The 22,947-nt window shown below is 44.1% G+C and overlaps 1 protein-coding gene and 1 long non-coding RNA gene across 5 annotated transcripts in view; one reads left to right on the top strand and one right to left on the bottom strand.

Annotated features, from left to right (window-relative positions):
- Window positions 1–21,054, top strand: part of ODAD3 (outer dynein arm docking complex subunit 3) — a 29,748-nt gene extending 8,694 nt beyond the window's left edge. Inside the window, exons 2-13 of one of the 3 annotated variants that reach the window (XM_082204893.1) lie at window positions 297–418; window positions 3,155–3,232; window positions 4,235–4,414; window positions 11,510–11,611; window positions 12,010–12,135; window positions 12,948–13,070; window positions 14,680–14,835; window positions 17,323–17,483; window positions 17,646–17,802; window positions 18,212–18,367; window positions 19,029–19,113; window positions 20,355–21,054. In XM_082204893.1, the coding sequence (XP_082061019.1) occupies window positions 297–418; window positions 3,155–3,232; window positions 4,235–4,414; window positions 11,510–11,611; window positions 12,010–12,135; window positions 12,948–13,070; window positions 14,680–14,835; window positions 17,323–17,483; window positions 17,646–17,802; window positions 18,212–18,367; window positions 19,029–19,113; window positions 20,355–20,494 (1,586 nt within the window). In that variant the 3' untranslated portion in view covers window positions 20,495–21,054. Of the gene's footprint in view, window positions 1–296; window positions 419–1,510; window positions 1,816–3,154; window positions 3,233–4,234; window positions 4,415–11,509; window positions 11,612–12,009; window positions 12,136–12,947; window positions 13,071–14,679; window positions 14,836–17,322; window positions 17,484–17,645; window positions 17,803–18,211; window positions 18,368–19,028; window positions 19,114–20,354 lie in introns of those variants that run through there. The other 2 variants (XM_082204891.1, XM_082204892.1) reach the window with 2 other exon arrangements.
- On the bottom strand, window positions 2,000–17,320 carry LOC309522125. Of its 2 annotated transcripts, XR_014214875.1 has the most exons (6): window positions 17,187–17,320; window positions 14,651–14,754; window positions 12,925–13,025; window positions 11,814–11,938; window positions 4,169–4,261; window positions 2,000–3,114 (listed from the first exon to the last, which is right to left on the bottom strand). It is a non-coding gene; the product is annotated as an uncharacterized lncRNA (long non-coding RNA). The 2 variants fall into 2 exon arrangements; XR_014214876.1 differs by lacking the exons at window positions 2,000–3,114; window positions 11,814–11,938 and adding an exon at window positions 3,719–3,758.
- Window positions 21,055–22,947: the final 1,893 nt, after the last annotated feature.

Consider the following 22,947-nt stretch of genomic DNA (forward strand, 5'->3'; position numbering starts at 1 on the left):
GATTGGATTTCCTATTAAAAAGAGGCCTTGTGTTAAGCCTTTTTTTGTCCTTGGTTACACTCCTGATTCTAATGAAATACTAAATTCAACTCTCAAAGTATGTCATGTAGTAAAGCATAATTTCTGTCATTTCATTCACTATATAATGTAGCTGCCATAATCACATATCTGTGAGAGGATATGAAGATGACTAAAAGTTACCCCAAATTGGCAACTACTTCAACAAGTTTGGCTTTGCTGCTGCTGCTTTTTTGGATGAGCAATAAGCAGAGTGGTTTTATTTGTCCTCGTTACAGAAGGTGATCGGAAAGCTTACTATGAGACCACCCAATGGAACATTAAGAAGAACAAGGAGTCAATTTTGCAACTGAGAAAGGAGAATAAGAAGTTGCACAAAACGTTGGCACATCTCCTAGCGGTGAGCCTCATAGCTATGTTTCCCCCTGTTTCTAGCAAGCGGAATTAATGAGCAGAATTTATGGTATCAACTCATGCTGGCACTCATCCCAGACCAAGATCTCTTTTCACTTTGAGATAAGGGCCCCAGCTCTACAGTTCTTCCTTGGGGGTACTCTCATTTTCCTACCCATATTGAAATACTGCCCCTCAATGATGCCAAACTTAGATTCACAAAATGTTTAGGGGTGTGCGTATCCCTGCGTACCCCCAGAAAAAAAGCACTGCTTAGGCATGAGTGTTTTTGGTGGAAAGGTATAAAAGTACATATTGTCTATACTTTTAAGCCACTCTGAGCCCGGCCTTGGCTGGGGAGGGCAGGGTATAAATAAAATTATTATTATTATTATTATTATTATTATTATTATTATTATTATTATATTAGCAGTCACTGCACAATCTATCAGGGATGCTTCTCAGGAATTCTGGACATTTTGTCCAGGGGCCAAAGCGGTCAACATGGATTTTTAGGTGTTTTTATATCACCTTCATGTGTGCATGCTGAAACCAGTCAATGGCATTCTATAACCTTTGGGCAATTTAAGCTATTTGGCTCCAGTGTTCGAGTTACCAAGAAAGCTGGAAAGTGTCATGAAGCAAATATTGTTGCTAAAAAAAAATTCAAGCAACATGAATGGTTAGAACTCAAGCAAATCAACAACTTTATTTCAATTTCTTCACTTTAAGATGGTGTCTGCAGATGTGACTGTATGTGATACTGATTTTGCTGCCCGATAACAAGCTAAAGCTACTTCTGGATACCTTAGACTTTCAAAAACTTCTCTTACCAACCAAACAAGTTGTATTTACAAATATTGAGAAGAAAAAGCACATGATTAATGTGTTATGTTCAAAATGTGTACAGTGTGTCAAAGAAAATGCATGGAAAATATACATGTGCTAACCTGAAGTTCACGTGTAGCAGCTCAAGTCCTTTGCAATGTTGTCTCTTAGCACAGAGACCTGAAAGCACACGAGGAAGCTTACATTATTATGTTGCAGCCAGTAATCTATGTTGTCATTGTGTGTCATCACAAATGCATCAGGGCTGTTACAGATGACAGTGGTGTGTTTGCTTTGCTAGTAAACTACTACTGGAAGTTTAATATGTCAGGGAAAGTAAGCATGAAAGTGACAAGCCATGGAACACAAGTCATTGACCTAGGGCAAACTGCAAAGAAACACAAAAGTATTGCTCAAAGTCTGTTAGCAGCCCATTCTGAATCTGGCTCTGACACTCGGGGACGCTGCCAAGGTGCTAAGGAAGGAACTATGATGAATAAGACGTTGGAGCGGCTGTCAAGCCTAAGAATGAACGAAGGAAACACTGAAGATGTTCTCAGTGAGGCTATAACACTGGTTAGTAGCTGTTATCACCTTTTTCAGCCTGAAATCCACATTTCCTTCCAGAGGCAGGGGCAAATGTGGGCAGACCAACAAACGTGAATGATACCTTTGTACAGTAGGCAGCTTTGACACATACTTGCACTCTAGCTTCCAAACAAGCAAACACACTCAAGGAGGGTGCAAAGTTGGGCTAGTAAGAGGCATGGGTTGGGGCAAGTCCCTTGGGAGAGGTATGAGGTTCCCCATCGCTGGTTACATTAATGCAGATATGCAAGCAACAAGTGTGTTGGTTGGAAACTTCAAACGTATAATTAGTAGGAATATTTTCACAGAATCGTAGAGTTGGAAGGGAACACAAGGATCATCTAATCCAACCCCCTGCTGTGCAGGGATCTTTTTGCCCAACATGGAGCTTGAACCCACAACCCTGAGGTTAAGAGTCTCATGCTCTACCAACTGAGCTATCCGTTCATGTGCACCAAAGTTTGCTTCACTATCACCTCGGAACCACTGGGGAGATGTCAGACATGCCCATTCCCAAGCCATGGTCTGGTATTCATCTGCCAGCTCTGATCCACCACCCAACTAAGCTTTGGTTGGACACACAAGGAAAAAACAAAATGTTCGGTTCCAATTGAAATCCCACTAAATGTACGTCCTGTTCCAAAACAGATGCTAGAACTCATCAAATGTAACTATTATTCTGCTAAGCCTTGGAGGAACAGCCCCTCCCCATCTCCCAAGTCTGGAGAAAGATGGGGGTCTACCTGACCTCACACTGAGTTTGTCACACCAGATTTAATAATGTGCTCGCCAATAGCAAGATGGGAAAGGCCCTTATGCACCCTTAGTTTTTATAATTTTATTGCATAAAAAGAGTGGGCTGGACATATAACTTGGGACATTATCAACCTTTGTTCTTCTGCTAGTTTATGTGCATGAGTGGTTTTTGATTAGACCATTATCTGAACTTGCAAAAAAAATATTCGGACTCATGAAACACTGCTGATAATCAGTTCCCTTCCTATTCTATCTACTAGAGGTGTTTGTCACCTGGAGATCTGCGTGCTTCTTCAGAGCTGGTCCAATAAAATGTTGCCTTAGCTATTTCTTGCATGTTTGCATTTAAAGCATTCCCAGCGTTTCCTCTGCATTTTTAAAAAGATGGGAGAAAGGACTTTGGCTTTTGGTGGGGAAGAGGGGGTGTCGCACATGCCTTTCTTAACACACCCTACCTTCCTACTTGTAAAAGGCAAGCTCTGTTCAAAGAAATATGCTTCCATCTTGTATGCATCTTGGATTTATGTCAGACTTTCAGAAACTGAAAACAGTTATTTGGGGGTTTTTTCAGGGAGAAGAAAAAGTCATCAAGGCTGCATTCCAGGAACATCCAGCTGAGCAAGGGTCTGTGAAAAATAAAACCGGAGAGGTAAGTGATCCCTGTCCCGTTATATCTGTTACGGAAAAGCAGCAATGCGAGAGCGAGCTGCAGGTGTCTGGAATGCAAAACAGGATGTTGATGTTTGGGACTGTACCATGGGAACAAAGGGGCAGTCTATTCACTGTACTGAGCACCGGATGTTAGCTCAGAGTGTCATCTGACCTGTACTGGAAGTACAGGGGAGGAGTTTGTCTCTCTACTGTTGGAGTTTGAACTGTGCAGACACGTTTCTCTGTACTGCTGCGATGACAGAAATAAAGACATGTAAATAGATTCCTGTCTGTCTCTTTCCCCTCCCTGGGGAGGCAGAGAGGAGGGAGGAGTGGTGTGTCCCTCTCACGCTGAGTGGGATCGCCGATAGTGACCTTGCCTGTATCCTGCCGGGAGACGCAAACAGGGAAGTCAACAAGGATCTTAAGCTGGGTGCCTGGAGAGTGGCCAGTTTCCCTCTGACTGAGGCTTAAGAATCCGACAATATCATTGCACAGAACGAAAATGCCAAAAACTGAAAACCCTGCAACACAAAGGAAAAACAGTGTGTCTATTGGGCAACAAGTTTCTCAGGTTTGCACATTATTTCAAAAACCTGCAGTATCTGTTTGCTCAGAGGAAATAATAGGACAAAAAAACATTTGCACAACATGAAAAGCTTTCCTCAATTCAGTTTTTTTTAACTTTATTTTTCATTTTCAGCTTATACAAATATTTTGACAAGAAAAACAAAATCTTTACAAATCTAACTTACCTTCCCTTCAAATTCCCTCCCTTCCTTTCTGCGGTTATTTATTTCATATCTTTTTTATAGCTGCATATCCAATTCAAATATATTTACAAATTTTCCCTTATCTTAAAGCCTTCCTCAGTTCAGACGAGTTTCAGCTTTATTAAAACCAATTCTTTGTCTCCAGTCTAATTCACCCTCACCTGGATGACTGTCCGCACAATCGTTGAGGCTTCTTTAATTCTTCTCCTCTTCCCTCTGTTCCAAAGGGTGCTATTCAGATCATCAATCACCGGCTATGTGAGAAAATCAATCAGTTAAACAACCTGAAGCATCAGGTGGAGATGCGGAAACGCAGGCTGGAAGAGCTCCAGCTTCAGTATGGTGTTAAAACAAAAGAGATCACTGAAATGCAAGAAATGGAAGAACGGAATATAGAGGCAGCTAAGGTGAGTCAAATCTGAAGCCTTTGGAAGGAGGAGGCTGAAAAGCTCCACCATTGTTTCCCTCTCACTAGGCTAGAATGTTGTTGTTGTTAAATTTGTATACCATCCTTTATCTGTAGATCTCAAGGTGGTTCACAACATAAAATTACAATATAAAAGACATAATACATCAGGCTCCCTCAACCTTGGCCCTCCAGATGTTTTGAGACTACAATTCCCAGCATCCCTGATCACTGGTCCTGCTAGCTAGGGAGCATGTGAGTTGTAGGCCAAAAACATCTGGAAGGCCGAGGCTGAGGAAGCCTGCAATACATAATGCATAATAAAAATAAGAACAAAAACAAATCATTGCTGTAGTGCTGTTGCCACTTCTCTCTCTCTCCTCTCTCTCTCTCTCTCTCTCTCTCTCCCCCTCCCCCTCCCCCCCTCTCTCTTTGAATGCTTGCAAAGGACTCTTGTCATGGGCACCTCACCTTTTATATTTCATCTCACCTTTTATATATGCATTCTATTTATATGCATTCTTTTATATATGCATTCTATATACCGTATTTTTCGCTCTATAACACGCACCCGACCATAACACGCACGTAGTTTTTAGAGGAGGAAAATCCGTAGGCATGCCACCCGTAGGCATTCCCTCCATAACACGCACAGACATTTCCCCTTACTTTTTAGGAGGAAAAAAGTGAGTGTTATGGTGCAAAAAATACGGTATTCATATATATATTGCATTCTGCAGAACTTGGACTCCTGCAGGTATTATTAGTTGTAGTATTCCAAGTGGAGTCTTTCCTTCTACCAGAGTCCTGGTTTAGCTAAAATGTCTGGCTTCCCTGAGTCCTCAGATCTTTTGAGAAGAACCACCAATGATTTTGCAAATGGCTCCTTTCTGCTTTGATTCCCTCAGATTGGAGGAAAGCTGCTCTCTCAGGTAACACAGAGAGCAAGTTCTTATCACCGAGCTGTAAGGTTGATGTGTCATATCTACTCCTGTAGCTCCTCTCCCAGAGATGCAGTGATGAATTCAGGATCTCTCATGTTTGGTCTCTTTTGCTGTCTGATTATTACTAATTGGTAAGGAGGCATCAGTGTGATGTTTGCATGTCCTTGGCATGCTGAACCCGTGACTGGCAGTTCTTGGAGTTTGTGCCATTCTCTCATAATCATACAACTGTAGAGTTGGAAGGGACCCTAAGGGCCTTCTTATCTAAGCCATCTTCCTTGTGACAGCCCTTTAGATATTTGAAGCTGGCTATCATATCATCATAGGGACGCAGGTGGTGCTGTGGGTTAAACCACAGAGCCTAGGACTTGCTGATCAGAAGGTCGGCGGTTCGAATCCCCGTAATGGGGTGAGCTCCCGTTGCTCGGTCCCTGCTCCTAGCAGTTCGAAAGCACGTCAAAGTGCAAGCAGATAAATAGGTACCGCTCCGGCGGGAAGGTAAACAGCGTTTCCGTGCGCTGCTCTGGTTCGCCAGAAGCAGCTTATTCATGCTGGCCACATGACCCGGAAGCTGTACACCAGCTCCCTCGGCCAATAAAGCGAGATGAGCGCCGCAACCCCAGAGTCAGCCACAACTGGACCTAATGGTCAGGGGTCCCTTTACCTTTACCTTTATCATATCATCTCTCAGTCTCCTCCAGACTAAATATGCCCAGCTCCTTCAACCATTCCTCATAAGGCTTGGTTTCCAGGCCTTTTATCATCTTGGTTGCCCTCCTCTGCACATGTTCCAGCTTGTCAATATCCCTCCTAAATTGTAGTTCCAACTACAATTGGGAGTCTGATCTCCCAAGTGGAGTCTGATCAAGTTAGAATAGGGCATTGAAAATATAAATAACAACAACAACAACTTCTTCTTCTTCTTCTTCTTCTTCTTCTTATTATTATTATTATTATTATTATTATTAAAAGCTGACATTTATAATGCAGGACATCCTGGCATTCCAGATCTGGTTATCCTAAATTGGATGTCATCTAGGAATGGCAGCTTTCCTTCCTGGGCAAGCAGCAGCTGTGGGAGAGCAGGACTGATCTGGATCAGAACTAGAGCAGGAATAAAGGACTGAATTTCTATCCCTTTCCTCCCAAGTGTGCAGTTGCAATCCTGATGAACCCCTCCCAACGCTGCTGCTCTTTATCAAAGACAAAACAACCAGTTGCTAACATATAATGTAACGTGTAATTTGACTCCCCTTTTCTTTCTGGCAGCTTATGTGAACACACCGCAAGAGGGAGGCAAAGAACGACTGCATTGCTTTCCTTAATTGTCCCCATTCTAGCTACTTAGCTGTAATAGACGCAGTAGATTGCCCAGTAGGCAGATTAAGCACAAGTTTTGGGCACTAGCAAAACAGCGGAACAAAAACAAAAAAACAACAACAAGAAGAAAATGTTTTGGGGAAGAATTTGACATTCAATATTAAAAAACAAAACAAAATTAAAAGATTCTGGGGATGCATTCATGAAGAGATAAAAAAGATGTTCCAAATAGAAAAAAAGCCAGAGGCATATTTGCTGAGCATTTTAGGAAAAGATACCCCACAGGATAAGAAAATATTATTCTTATATGCTACAGCCGCAGTCAAACTAGTCTTGGCAAAAAACTGGAAAGGAGGTACTACCCCCACAAAAGAAGACTGGTTGAATAAACTATGTGAATATATAGAACTGGCAAAGTTAACAGCTTGCCATAAGACACCAGACAAATCAGAAATTAAGGAGCGTATGGCAATGTTTTGAAGACTACATGAAAAAACATTGGTCTAAAGATAACATGTTAATATGCATAGATTAAGTATGTATAGCTGAAATAGAATTGATATATTAGGAATATCAGGGATAATATATGAAAGATGCAATGGTAAAAAGACTGTAAAAATAAAGAATGTTGAATTTTGGGGAAGGGAAGCCACAGGGGGAATTATTGTTTTCTTTTGCTTTTATTTTATTTTTTATCATGTGCTGCGCTGGTACCAGCTCGCCAGAGCAGCTTCGTCACACTGGCCACGTGACCCGGAAGTGTCTCCGGACAGCGCTGGCTCCCGGCCTCTTAAGTGAGATGAGCGCACAACCCTAGAGTTGGACACGACTGGCCCGTACGGGCAGGGGTCCCTTTACCTTTTATGTTAACTTTTATTTTGTGTGTGTGTGTGTGTGTTTTAAGCAAAATAACCAATCTTTTTTTAAGGTAAAAAAAAAACCAACCAATTGAAATAGTCACCGTGGGGGAAATCAGAAGTTGGCTAGACTTACACTCCACTACACATCTTCCCTCATGTTTCTGTTCTCTATTACTGATTCCCACCTAAACCAAGAGGCATCCTACTCAATAGTTATAATGCAAGGAAATCAGATCCTGTCATGTGGTGCAATATCTTGATTTCTTTTGTTTTGAAATCTTGTTTTATGGTTTACTATTGGTTTTATTTTGAATTACATATGGGGGCACCATAATCTTTTCAGTGCTTGGAACATCTAAGGTCTTAATTCTGTCTTGTAAATGGAGCTGTCCGAAATTGAGAAATTGCCATATGTGCCCTATTCTCAGATGAGGACATCGAGACAGAGAGAAGGGAGATGAGTAGCTCACTGAGATACTGAGGACAAAAGCACAGTGCCTGAGCTCCCAAGCCTTAATTTATCCACCAGACCTCTATACTGTTTCTGTTAGTGATATGATAGGGATGCTGTTCCACTTTTAGTCCTCTGATATGAATGATTTATACACTTGAATATACAGCACAGGCAGGAGCTACACTGATACACACCTTCACAAACCTATGAACAAAGTATGTATTCTCCACCCTGTGATTAATATACTCAGTACATTTTGGCTGTGAATGGGCAACAGCTTGGAGCCATAAGAGAAGGACCCATAATTCAGTGATGTGGTTTGCTTTGTGCACATAAGCTCTCAGGTTAAATTCCTGGCATTATCTGACACAAGAGGATAACAAGCCTGTAGACCCTTTGCAATTCAGAACATACAGTACTGGGGTACAAACAGTTGTCTAGGTTGGCATGGGAGCTTCATATGTTCATATGAAGGTTCAAATCAAAGCTTAGCATGTCCTGCAGCTAACTGCATGTGCGCATATGTTGGATGTTTTTATCTACAAGAGGAAAATTGTGTGATAGTTTCGAAAAATAAGCATTGTTGAAAATGTAGGCAAACATCCTCTATCAGATGCAATTAACCGTGTGCAAATGCATGAATGTGTTATCAGATTGAAGTATTTAAAGGATTATTTTATTAGATGGTAAGAGCACATAACTTGGAACAACATCGCTGTGCTCTAATTTTTCAAATGCTAGAGTATCTTTGTTTAAACAATCTTAGATACTTATATTGGTGTTTGATATCTTTCTGAGAGACACTGGTTTCTCAGTATCTCATTATTTTTCTAAGAGAGATTCAAGCATCATTTTGCACATCCAGTTATACAAAACCTAATGCTTAGCACCTGCTGTAGTCAGTGCTTCCCCCCCCCTCATTTTGACTCCAGAAAATCACCAAATTATAGTTCAAATCGGGGGAAATTAATACAGTAAATGGACAAAAGTACAAAGATTCACAAAATATTTAAGGGTATGCGTCCCCCTGCATGTCCCCAGAAAAAAACACTGACTGTAGCTAAACCAACTAAAAAACAAGCAGTTGCGGGACTTAAGGGTTGGCGCCATCGCCGAATGGCGGACTCCCTCCGAGCACCGGAGGGAGCCTGCTCGGTAGGGGTTGGGTCCTGCCGCGCCGGCGACGCGTGGACCCTCAAAAACCATGGGCGTGGATGCCCATGGACCTGGTGACTCGGCGGGCACCGTTAGCGCCCCCCGACCCGCGAAGGAGCCTTTTTAAAGGCTGCAGAGCGGGGGACGGGGGGCGGTGCGGTGCTATGAGTCCTCTGCTTTCCCTGCCGAGCGAAGCCACATGCCATTCGACGGAGAGCGCTGACTTCTTCTATTGAAAAATTGGACTAAAAACAACAACCCGTGAGTAATTTGGAAATCGGACCTAAAAGAGAAAAAAAAATTTCGGATTCGGCACGAGCGGGGGAGGTGCAAAAAGGAAGTCCGTCTCCCCCCTATCGTAGACAATTTAAAACAAGGATTTGGCAACTAAGGTCGAGAAAAGAGCTTGCTTCTGTTTATTGATAAAAGTTATTAATTCCACGATGGGAAATTATAAGAACTGTGCTGGAGGAGAAGAGTGGATGGTGAGAGTCAAAGTGCAACCCCCCCCCCCCGGGAACCGGGGCGATCCGTGAGAGAGCCTGGTGAAGAGAGATAGAGACTTTGACAGCTGTCAAAGTAGCTGTCAAAGCTGGAGAATATAAAGAGGACTTTGCTATGAGGACTTTGTTGGTTAGTTTTGTTACAATTTGGATATAAATTGTTGAAAACAAGGAATAACAATTTGACTTTTGGATTTGATTTGGAAGGAAACAAAGTTACTATAATCCCCCTAGAGGGGTTTTGAGACATTACAAGAATGGTTGTAAGTGGAAAAATACTCTTGGAATCGAACAGGACTTTTTATCTCATGGGAAAGCTGCAAAAACGAAACATTATTTTGTCTACAGAGGTTTCTACACTAAAGGAGACAATAGAATTATCTATTGAAGAATGGAAGGGACTTGACGCCAGTTCTTGTTCCTGAACAAATAATAACCCCTGTAGAGGAACCAAGTTTTTGAATTAGAATGTTTCTGCAGCGGAACAGGATAAGAAACCTGAGAAAAGTGAGGAAAGAGAACAAAGGACTGATGACGATTTGGAAGAGAACAAAGGAGGAGCCATATTATTGTGAAAGACCAAGGAAGACCAAAGGCCTGTCAGGGGTTTCTCTAAGATTGGGCGTCAGAAGCTAAAGATTACCAAGAAAACCGGCAAAGTGGAGCTGAGAAAGATTCGGCCATGGACGTGAGATCTCCAGGCTGATAGCAGATAGACCGATGGACATGGGGAATCGAAACCGGGGAAGGGTGGGGGGAGATTTGGAATCCAAAGGGTGTAAAACTATATTCTGAATTTTTTTTATTTTTTTTATTTGTTTTGATGTGTTTATTAAAAAAGGGAATTCGTGGAAGGGAATTGGGGTGGACCTTGGGGGAAATTTTTTTTTTTTAATGATGAGGGATGGTGGAATTCAAAGGGAAAGTGGTTATATAGGATGAACTAAATTGAATATTGGGTTAAACATAATAAGTTTTAAATTTGGGGTAAGAACTTGTGGAACTAAATTAATGGAAGGGGAATACAACAGAGAGAGGGATGGGGGAGTCCTGGAAAGATGTTAATGAAAGTAAGGCTTTAAATGTATTTTCTTTTTCTTTTGTTTTCTCTTTTTTGAGTTTTGGAAATTTCAATAAATATGATTTAAAAAAAAGAAAGAAAAACAAGCAGTTGCAACTAGCAGATCACGGGAATCTGAATAAAGGTATCACCCAAATTTGCAATATCTACCACTTATAAAACAAACAGAAGAGATTCTTGGAACTTGCCTCAGAAAGCGGGGGTTTCTAATGTATTCTGATTACTTAAATAAAACTTGTTTGAGTAAAGGAAGTAGGAAGACAGTGGTTGTATTCAACCACGTTCTTGTTCTCTCAATCCTGTCTGTGCATGAATGTCGTTGGAGGAGAAGACTACACATGCCAGACAGGTGACTTTTCTCACCCACCACCCATCCTGCCAGATCCTGAGGTCTTGCGCCGGGGACTATTCTCCACTTGCTGGCTGAGCTATACCAGCATTTTGTTTTCCCTTCCAAGCTGGCAATGTGCCAGGTCCGTTTTTTCCTTGTTCTGTCACCATGGAGCAATCACCATGTTTGCTCACCTTGAAGATTCCCTACAACTCAATGAGGTCATTGTAAAAATTTCCACTGACTCGTAAAGCACTTGGGATGGTTGTCAGTCCAGCCATATGCAATCTGAAGAACGTGGTAATGGAAAGATTAGACTATAGAACCTGAAAGTTGCTTGCATCCCTGCAGCTGTAACTTGGGAAAAGAACATCTTTGAACTAGATGGGTTTTTGGAGAGACTTCATCCTACTGGCTGCTAGCTCAGTTTGCTGTTCTTTATATCCAGACTCTACGAACGCTGGAGAACCGACTGGAAAAGGCCAGATTTAAGACTGATGAGGCCCAACGCATCACCGGCATGTACCAGAAGTTAAAATCGCATATGCAGGTGAGACACAGACACATTCTAAGATAGGGATGGGGAACCTTTTCCAGCCCAAGAGCCAAGTTTCTTCATGAGTAATGTTCTGGGGGCTAAATGGCAGGTATGGTTGGACCAGAGCCTCACATGCAATCCATCCACCTGCACATTTGCCTCCTGTTCACCCACAGGGCAGGTAAGTAGGTTTAAACAGAGAGACTGTACTCACCCAAGGTCACAAAGTAAGCTTTGTGGCTGAGTGAGGATTTGAATCCTGATCTCCCAGGTCCTAGATGCAGTGAGTTAAGTGGGTTAGGAGCCACTGAGGGAGTTAGATGATTAGGGATTTGTGGTCTGCAAAGATGAATGAGGCATCATGGCTATTTGCTCCACAGCCACCCTGGAATGCTTCATCCCTTTTCTAGGAGCAGAGCCTGCACTTCCAGAACAAGCTGGATGCTATGGAAGCTGAGATCTTACGCCTACGCAACGAGCTTAAGGACCTGGAAAGCGTGAACACGGAAGCCCAACATGCTCGTGATACAGCCAGGGTAGGGAGTCAGCACAGTGTTGGATACAGGAGGAAGGAGCAGTCATGGTTTGTGGCTACTGTGTGGTGAGGAGCAATACAGTCGTACCTTGGTTCTTGAACGGAACCCGTTTCAGTAGTCCGTTTGACTCCCAAAGCCGTTCAAAAACCACGGCGCGGCTTCTGATTGGCTGCAGGAACTTCCTGCACTCAATCAGAAGCCTCGTCAGATGTCTGGCTTCCATAAAAAGTTTGCAAACCGGAACACTTACTTCCAGGTTTTGCAGCATTCGGGAACCAAAACGTTTGAGTCACAAGGCGTTCAAGTACCAAGGTATGACTGTATATACATGTTGAACTTGTATAATAATTAAATAATACAAGACCTCCCACTGTAAGGAGATTCTCACTAGGGGCTGCAGTTATAATTAATTTTATTTGCACACATATTATTCATTTCACATATTTTACTCTGTTCTTAAGAGTCATACTTTCAAAGAACTTGGGGTTTGTTCCAGAGACTTTTTAAGCTTTTAAAGCAAACATATTAGCCTAGAACTCTTATTTAAAACAAATAAAATAAGAGTCGGGTGCCCCTGTATTAACCACGCAACTCTAATTGTGATCTAGTGTTGAGTAGGTTAGGAGAGAGCACCAGGAAGTGGTCCTCAGGGAACATCACAACATCCCCGAGACTGGAGTCTCACCACTTTAATGGGTGTATTGGGCAGTCCAAAAACAGGCCTAAGAGGTGCAGAGATGTTCACAGTGCATCCTATTTAGAGATTACAAGGACAGGACAGTAGCTTACCTTCTCTTCCCTCCAAAATGCAGGCACAGCTCCTGAACCAAGAAGAAATCATCTACCGAGAACGGAAAGCTCGTGATAAGAAGCTGAAGGATCTGAAGAAGCTGACCGAGGAAAAGAGAGCGCAGAATGAGCGTACAGAGAGGCGGGTACTGTAGGGTTTTCTTCTCTCCATTAAGTGACTGACACTCCCCAAGTCTGTCCCCTGTCTCCAGACTGACTATAAGCCAAAAGGATATTTTGCCTGTTAGATAGCTTCTGCTTTTCCTGGTGCTAACAGCAAGATCTTAAATCTCAGAAGTGGACTAGATAAAGATCACAAATGTCTGAAATGGGCAAGCAGCCACTCTCTGACTCTGAACAGGCCTGAGTGTGCTTTAAACCTTCTGTAACGAGAAAAGAGGAGTTAGGTCTTATTATTATAATTCTGCCCCCACTAGCAAATTCTGTGGTTTTGCTGCATCTGTGTGAAATTACAGAAGTCATAACACTATCTGTGAACTGCCAGTGGGATTCTATAGCAAAATTTTAAAAATCTAACATTGCCCCCAATCTATTGTCAGCCAGGGATCTGGGCAAGGCCCCATCTCTTTCTGTTATGGCTTGTCAAGTGTATTTTTGGTCCTTAAGCACTGGCCACAAGGTTTGTCAACTGAACTCAAGCCCTGGGTATGGAAATTACTATACTGATTAGGATTGTTTCATTACCCAACTGAGGCTCAGGCCACTAAGGGCATTTAAAAACATTTTAGAGGCCAACTGTTGCACCATGAATCCCTCCCCACCTCTGCTGTTTCCTCTTCCAACTACGTGTAAAATTTTGTTAAATAAATAAAAAGTTTCTTGCAAAGAGGCTCAGTGGATGATTTTTCTGAGCACCCGATTGATCTCTGCACCCAGTTAAGAAATAATTAGTTTATGTAGCAGGTGAGCAATTATATCCTCCTTTTTGAAGTGGGGCTGCTTTGTTTATTCCCTCCCACGAAAGGCTTTAATCAGGGTGTCCTGACTAATCTGAGGGTGGGCTAATGTGGATGTGATCAGTGACTTAGAAGATTCTGCCAGGGGAAAGAGCAGGACGAGATCATCTTGAAGATCTGTGCCTTGATTACCCAGAGGCCCTTTCACATATTGCCACCTGAACTGCGTTCCAAGGGAGTTCTCGTGCCCGTTTTTATTTAACATCTCATTGGCTGGGTGATCTCATCTATACTCCAGGGAAGGTGATCAAAGGTGTTCTGGTCGCCACCAGCTGTCCAGGGCCTTGACACAGTTGTAAAGGCGAGAGGCAGTAAAGAAGGGAAAATTATTAAGCAGATGAAAACACTGGCAGGATTATTGTAATAACCTTCAGTTTTATAAGAGTATATATTTAAAGAAGATGAGTAAATGAGCAAATTAAGTTAATTTGGATATGCAGAAGATATTAAGAACAAATTTAAGGAACTGCAGAAAGAGGGGGAAGGAAGTCAAGTTTTGAAATGTCAAAATGATTGTGAAACTAGTGAAATGTATAAAATTAGTGAAATGTATAAACTTGAAAAGTATAAACAAACAAAGGCTAAAAATAGAAGAAGGGAAAATCATTCAAAATGGGGGGGGATGGAAAGAAATCTAGTCAGTTCAGCATACAATAAAATGAGGCAGGAGAGGAATTAAAAGCAAATCAACAATCAACTGGCAAGGCCTTAGTATAACAGATTTTTTTGTTGGGCTATGTGTACTGTACCTTGTCCACATGCACTCCATTTGTTTCAGCAGTCTCAGAAGGATCGTATCCCATTTGGAAGTGACGACGTACTCAAGGAGCCCCAGGTCAAGAAATCAACTATCCTGAAAAGCAAACAAGCCATGTTCACTGCAGCAGAGGCCTTTGACAAGATCCGAGTAGCCACTGGCGTCACAAATGCAAATGTAAGAACTTTGCCCGCTGCCTCCTCCCAGACTCTTTCCTTAGCTGAGAGAGGGCAACATTAGCATCACTGTTAAACCCCCCCTCCCAGCCCCTTTCCAGACTTAAGACGCTTGTTATTTCTAGCTCCCCAGTCTGAGATTAATCTAGTGAACAACATTAGTTGTTTTGGTGTGGATCAGGTTGCTCTAAATGTATCTGACCTGCCTCACATTCACTGGCAACGTATTCAGGAAGCCCAGCCAGAGTTCTGACACTGTCAGGGTTTGCACCCCAAGATTCAGAAGGAGAAATAGGCAGCTTGCTGGAGGGGGAGGAGTCTGTTTTATCACTGTATAATTTGCAAAGTAGCCCAAATTCAACCTCCAGCTTGTCCATTGAAACGGAAACAAAGCAAGTGCAGGATACGCCACTGTGCAATTCCTGCTTAATTTTCTTTCCAAAAGGAGTTCCTAAGGGAAGGGGGGGGATGCTGTTAATTTTGTTGCCCCCAGACGAACTGCAAACAGAAGTGAATTTAGCCACCCTTCTCAGAGTGGGAGAACAGCTTCCTGGCTACTCTCCCTTCTCTCAGGCAGAGGACCAAATAATAAAACTCAGAATTGATCTGCATCTTTCCTCACCCCCGTTTTGCAGTAGCTCCAGCACATCCCATGACTGTTCCCTGCTGATATGCAGTTGACGCCACAAGTCCAATTGTTGCTCGGGGCACTAGTTATTCATGTGTGACGGCAAAGCGTTCTCTGCTCTCCATGTACCAGCTGCTGCCAGCCAATCAAAACTTAGTTATCCTTTTCTGTTGCAGGCTGTGTTCTTATGCCATTCTGGGCAAATTCCATTCATAAATTTACTTCTTGCCCTTAGCTGATTTTTCTCATGATTTTGGCATCTACTTAAATATCCCAAAGACGCCCTGGTTTTTTTGTTTTTTTTTAAAGCATTTCTAGGAAAACCGGATGTCCATCCCCATTCAGGTCATCTGCACTGTGAACCCAGCAGGAATGCTGCTGTGCCCGTAGGAGGCTCAGGCTTCCAGCCAAGCTATCTATGCACAATCAATTGTTGCTTTTTGGCAGGAGTCAGACCTGCAGACAGCCACCCACTGACGTAGTTTAGAGGCACTTGTGCTGCAGGTTCCCGGAGGGCAAAAGGCCAAGGACATGAAATCTGGATCTTTTCCAGTAAAGCTGAGGGATTGGAGAGGATGTGCTTGTGGCAGGGCTGGATTAACTGAACCTATAAAGCCCGGTATGTTGATGAAAATCATTGGATGCCCCTCCTGTTGTCCTCTCCAGTTGGAAGTTTTTGACCCACTTCCTCCATGCCTGAAATTTCAGAGCTGTGTCTTGTCCTGTAAGCAGCATTGCCTGTAAGCATCACTGTCCCATGAATGACACAGACCATTTTAATTTACTCTCAAGCTGCTTTTTGGACCCATTGCAGATCCATTTGATCTAGTGAGGATCACAAGGCACCCAAACTAGACAGGAAAGTTTCAGGTTGGTTCTAGAATCAGGACAACTGTCTTTTGCAAGACTTCTCTGTGGTCCAGACTTCTCTGTGCTTCTGTTAGCTTCTAAGCCAAAGAGATACCCCATTCTGAGATTGCCACACTTTGATGCTGTGCTGGCAGGTTTGCATTGTCTTGTCTCATGCCCCTGTGCTGCTGGTTGCTCTCCTCTTAACTTGGTCTGCTTGAACTGTAAGAATTCATCTTTTTGGGAGCTTGGATACCAGCAGTTGGCTCTAGCAGAGATAGGAGACTTTGCTGGCCACAGTGGTTTCCCTATTGAGGCTCCTTTTGATGTGTGCAGTAATACCTCTGGTTGCGAACCTCTTTGGGTTACGAATTCTGCTAACCTGGAAGTAGCTGCTCCCGGAAGCAAACTTTGCCCCGGGATGCAAGCAGAAATCACGTGCCAGAAGCGTGTGCATGCAGCGGGGGCCCCATTCACAAAAGCGCTCCTCAGGATAAGAACAGCTTCCAGTTACAAACGGACCCCCAGAACGGATTAAGTTCATAACCGGAGGTACCACTGTACAGTGGTACCTCTAGATACAAACGGGATCCGTTCTGGAGCCCCATTCGCATCTAGAAGCAAACGTAACTAGCGACGGCACATCTGCGAACATGCGCATAGCTTTTCGCCACTTCTGCGCATGCACATGACGTCATTTTGAGCGTCTGCGCATGCGCAAGCAGTGAAACCCAGAAGGAACGCACTCCGTTACTTCCGGGTTGCCGCGGAGCGCAACTCGAATGCGCTCAACTCGGAGTGTATTCAACCCGAAGTATGACTGTACTGTAGGAGGCAAAAGGGCCAGACATGACCAATAAGCTCTGCAGGCTTGCCTCAGAGCTGTGGTGGATCCTATCGTTCCACGGCTGCCTCTTATTTGCATGGAAAGAGTAGCATGCATGCCGAGCAGGCAGGGGCCAGATTCATACAGCTCTGATACTTCCATTCATCCCTGTGAAATCTTGACAGGATGTTATGGCCTGCTTCGCGGCTCAAGAAGAAACCTTCAAGCACCTGGAGGAAATGAAGAATGAGAATGAAGAGTCCCTGGTGCGACTAAAAGAGGAGAGGGATGTATTGCAACGTGAACTTGAGCACACCAAGTACTCGGGAGAGGCCCGGAAGGTGGGGTAAGTTGGCTCCTCCACTTGTGTCACTTGGCTTACAGGCAAGAGCACACGTTGGCGATCCGCCATGCAGAGTGTGCCAGTCCTTGCTCCCTGACCCACATGAGGGTTAGGAGCTGGGGGGCTCAAGGATTCTCTTCTGTGAACCCCCTCTCCCACCCCCAGGGCCCAGAACCTTATGAAGGAGTTACGCGCGCATCTGCAAAAAGAAGAGAAGAGGCGTGATGCAACCCGGGAAGAGCTGTCCAAGGTGAACAAGGTTCTGCTCAATGCCAAAACTGGAGTGGAGCATTTGGCCTCCAAAGTGCAGCACATCAAGCTGGTGAGTGCACAGCTGAGCATGTCCTGGCTCTACAGCAGGCAGCTCCCCACCCAACACACAGCATACAGCTCAATCAATACCATAACCAAGATCGTACCTCTGACCTGCATGATGTTCCCAACAATCTGCACTACTTGGCAGCACCATCAGTGGCAGGTTGAGGCTCTCCACTGAGGAGGAGAGTCTTGGAGGAAGAAAGCAGGGGCTAATGGTTATAGCAGGAGCTGTGAGGCAGAACTCCAGGGTTCTGTTCACCTCACTGAAAGATATGCTTATAGTAGGGTAACAAGATTTTGCCTTTGTTCTCTCCCTGTGTGGCCCTGATCAAGTAGTTGTTCCAACAAGTTCATAGGTTTCCCTGCTGTGCTCTGTTGGGCAGAAGCTAGTGAACATCTCTTCTTCTCCCTAGGAATATGGCCGCTTTGCTTCTACCCAACTGAATGAGAAAGCCAGTGATTATGTCCTTGACCTCCTGGCCCAGACAGAGGAGAAGCTGCTGTTCCTAATGGATTCTCTCAAGGATCGAGACAAGAAGGAACTTCTCCAGAGAATTGAAGATGTGGAGGTGGGTTCAGATAAGGTTGAGACGGCCAGACTAATTTGTCTTCTCAGTCACCTTTGTTGGGATTCTACACAATGACATATTCCCCAATTCACCAGGCAGTGATAATCCACATGGAATTATGGGGTTTAGCTTCCTATGGATAAGAGGGCACTGAGACTTGTGATGTTTTTTTCCTATTTGCTTTATTTACGAATACACAACTGAGCATTTGGGGAGCAGACTCCTAAAGCAGTCAGTGCAGTTGCTAATTCTGCCTCGGTTCTCCAATGGGAGCAACTTGTGGTTCCCAGGCACACTTCTGTTTCAACTAAGCGCTCTCTGCTCTATCCTTGCCCTGCCTAAATTCAGACTGGCTTCAAACTCTTTGCAATTCTCTTTCACCCTCCCTTTTCAAACTCTGGTGGGTTCTGAATTCCAAGAACATAAATTTCTCAGTCATTATGGCTGCATTCCAGTTATTAAAATTCTTCTATTTAATCCCTGACCCGATCAGGTGACATTAAGGCAAAACATGACTCAGTCAAAGTTACAAAGACAATACGTTTCAAGTCAGGCCAGAATTGCTGAGCTACGTGGTCTGCTGGCCTAATACACAAGGAAATGAGTTGCCCCTCCCCATTTCCCATGGTCCCAGTCTAACCTCTGTCCTATGTTGTTGCAGTTCCATTCTAAACTTGAGAGACGGCTGCCTGCCTACAATACAAGGGTCAAACTACCCACCGCACAGAAGCCAGACATGTATTATGGTAAGTCTCAGCAGCAGGTATCCAAGTTTTCTAACACATGGCCATTGGATAGAAGCTACATTGCACAATGAGAGCCTTCTGTTGCCTCCTGTCTACTTCTGTGCTCTATAGCTTCTATAGCTGATAGTTTTGGGTTCCATATACCGAGCTAACTTCTGCAGGTGGGTGCAATGCAAAGCAATGCACAAGCAGCTTAGTGGACTGTGGCTGTGGACTGTTTGTCGTGTTAGCCATGCCACAATTTTGTGGGAGCATAGAGTGTGCTTGTGGGCATAGACCTCAGCTTCCTGAATTTAAAAAAAAAAAGTTGTTTTGAAAAGAGAATTTGTAACTTGTGGGTGTGCGGGTAAGTTTTAATGCACGTACAATGCCTGCCAAAATTTCTGAAATCGGATAAATGGCTTAATTGAATTTTCAGCAGAGAGGGGAAATGAGCAAAATGATAATGACTTTTACAAAACACTGAACATTATACAAAACCAGAGTAAATATGCATGTTTGCATACTTTACAGAATTTCTTTTTTTAAAAATCCAGAATTTGGACTACCTGGGCACTGAATTTCTCTCCTGTATTGCACAGAGTTCACACAGCCCTTGTCTTAGCACACTGTGGGGGCTCTTTGGTAGTTTTAAGTTACAGGTTCTCTGTGGGTGGCAGCTGTGTGGCACAGGTCTTCTCTGCCTACGACATCATTGGCCTTGAACACATGGCTATGGGGCATTGGCATACCTATGTTTCCCTTTGTGACGTCACAGATGTAGAGTACTTACCTTTCTTTGCCTTTAGGCTATGGGCTTTGTTGAGGGGCAGCCTTTCTCCATGGCTCTGGACTTGGTTATGATGCTAGTCCCGTGTCACAGTGCAGGGCTTGGAACCTTAGCCTTGTGACCTCATGCATGATGATGATTTTATTTATTGAATTTATACACCGCCCTATACCCAGAGGTCTCAGGGAGCTTCACAAAACAAAATCAAAATATAAAACCACAAAATATATAATCAAAATAAAAACAATAACCCTCCCCCCCCCAAAAAAAACCACCAACCACATTTTAAAAGGTCATAGGATGTCAATCAAATCAATCACCTGATTAAAAAGGAATGTTTTTGCTTGGTGCCTAAAGATGTCTAATGAAGGCGCCAGGCAAACTTCTTTGGGGAGAGCATTCCACAGACGGGGAGCCACTGCAGAGAAGGCCCCGCTCTTGTGTTGCCACAAACCCTTTGGTCTCTTTGCAGATGAGGAGGATAGCGGAGAGGATGATGCGGATGTGGTGACCCGTGCAGCCCTGAAGCGTCAATCCCAGCAGATAATAGAATCGAAGACCAAACGTCGCACCCGCTACAGAAAGAAGGAAGGGAAGCTGCATCCTATGTAGCCCCCCTCCATACCTTCCCCTGATCCTGCAGTGCTCCAGAGTCCTTGGCTATTAAAGGTGCCTCCCAGCCACTGATTTTCTGTGTGAGCCAGTCCCACACTTCACTCCCGCCAAGTCTGCAGGCCCCAGGAAAGGAGAAACATGACCGCTTTGTGGATCTGTTTCCCATGCTGGCAGAGAGCAGGCAGGAACCTACAGTGAGCTGCAGCCAGTGCATAGCTCCTGCTCTCCCTGCCTTTCAGCTCTCACCTATGTGAAAAGCATGGGGTCTTCAGTGGGTGGGGTGGCTTGGCCCTGGTGTTTGTCAGGAAGGAAGAGGATGCACCTTGCCCACCTCCCAGCTAAATCAGACTCTTTTCCAGAATCTCTCAACCCTGAGCAGAGATACTCCCCACCGTGCCTTTAGTTTGACTGATTTCCCCCCTTGCTCCAGCCACAATCACCCCCTGGTATATCTGGATGGAGGTGGGGGGTCAGAGTCAGTTACACTCTGGTTGCGGAACGGGGTTACTATGTGCTGTGTTTGCTGTGTATGATGCAATAAACCCTGTTCAGGCTGAGTTGCCTCCTTGTCTATGCTTTTGTCAGCGATGGGGCGGACTGTAAACAGCGATCAGGCTGGTATTGCAAAGGCTAAGGAAGTAGATGGTTGGGAGGCCAAGCTGTTCATTTGGTGTAAATCTCCTGGATACAGGTTTTTTAAAAAGATGCATAACCTGGTTAGTTGATGTTAGCCAGACAGGTGTTCCCTCAGCTTCTCTGCTGACTGACCATCAGTAGTAATGCCAGATCCACAGTGTGTGACTGTCATTTCAGACAATCACACCCACTAAAAAATAGTGAATTAAAGGACCAGAAACTGTATTGTGGGATCTCACATATCTCTAATCCGCATGGTGCACTCCTTCTAAGTGGGCTTGGCCCAGGTTTGTTTGTATTGCAAACAAATAGAGAAGAGCAAGCAGCCTTCCTTGGCTGTTTAGATTCCATGTTATGTATCCCTGATTAGCTGGGATGCTGCTGTGAAGGCTAAGAATGTCCCCATGGGGGGAGAAAAGGCTCTGAGAGCGCAGAGGTGTGGGGAGGGAGTGGGCTGCAACACCCAGAACAAAAATGCAGAAGGAGTTGGTAGTGGGTGTGCTCAGATAAAGTCGTGTGTGGTCTCATGGGCAACAGTTCAGCAACTGCTCCAGTAAATGATATCATGTAGATTTTCTTTGTGCAGTATTGTTTCTGTCCTGTGTGGTAGAATCATGCACACGCAGAATCATAGAATTGTAGGGTTGGAAGGGACCCCCAAAGTCATCTAGTCCAGCCCCCTGCGATGGAGGAATCTCAACCACAGCATCCATGGCAGAGGGCCACCCAACCTCTGCTTAAAAACCTCCCGAGGCAGTCCCTTTCCACTGTCAAATATCTCTTGTCAATTTTGATTTCTATTCTTCCTTTCAGTCCACAAAGACCCTTGGGGCAGCTTCCATTAAAAACAAATCAGATTTATCCAATCACTCGGGGGACTCGCATTGCTCCATGGTAGCATGTCCTCCCCCACCCCCTTCATTAAGGCTGCAATATTCACTTGGACTGTGTGCACATTAGTGGCTTAAAGCAAGGTTGTTTTCCTCTGCTGTGTTTCAAGTCACATTTGCACGTGGCTGGACACACCAGAGAGGGGATAGGGGTGCCCACCTGATGCGCATTACCCGATTTGTTTTCCCACACTTGCAATTCCATCCCCCTCCCCAGCTCCTGTTCAAGGAATCTGCCATCTTCATATGCACAGATGCTGTCTGAACTGAACACAGCTCAGCTTAACTGCATCTTGCATTTTCAAGTTGGATGGAAGTGGGGGGGGGGGAGGAATGAAGGAAGATAGTTTCTCAAGAAACTACAGGATACCTATGGATTTTGGCTAACGTGCACTTCAGACACCAGTGGCAGGAGCACACTGGAGCAAGGTGTACATAGCCTTGTAAGGACAAGTCCTAGTGAACTCAGTGGGACTAATTTTGGAGTAGATTGCGCTGTAAATTGTTGTGGCTCTTCTTACTGACTCTCACTGAGCTGCTCTTAGACAGCAAATGGTTCCCACTGGCCAAGAGCAGGGAGGGAAGCGGCAGGTGAAGTGACTTGGTGAGTTGCTAAGCCACCAGCGGGTGTTTGACTTATTTTACGATTCCCGTTTGCATTTTGTCATATTACAGTTTTATTATCATAATGCCTATTCAGAAGCTGCCCTGAAAACACTCCTGGGCAGCACAGAATTGTGAAAAATAAATATTCTCTGCTGTCCAGGGACTCGGATCAGCTGGCAACAAGGGAAAAATGGTTTGACCAAAATGGTCAAAGGCCTGGAAACGATGCCTTATGAGGAACGGCTAAGGGAGCTGGGCATGTTTAGCCTGGAGAAGAGGAGGTTAAGGGGTGATATGATAGCCATGTTCAAATATATA

This window comes from Podarcis vaucheri (assembly GCF_965113315.1).
Source record: "Podarcis vaucheri genome assembly, chromosome: 17".
NCBI classification, from domain to species: domain Eukaryota; kingdom Metazoa; phylum Chordata; class Lepidosauria; order Squamata; family Lacertidae; genus Podarcis; species Podarcis vaucheri.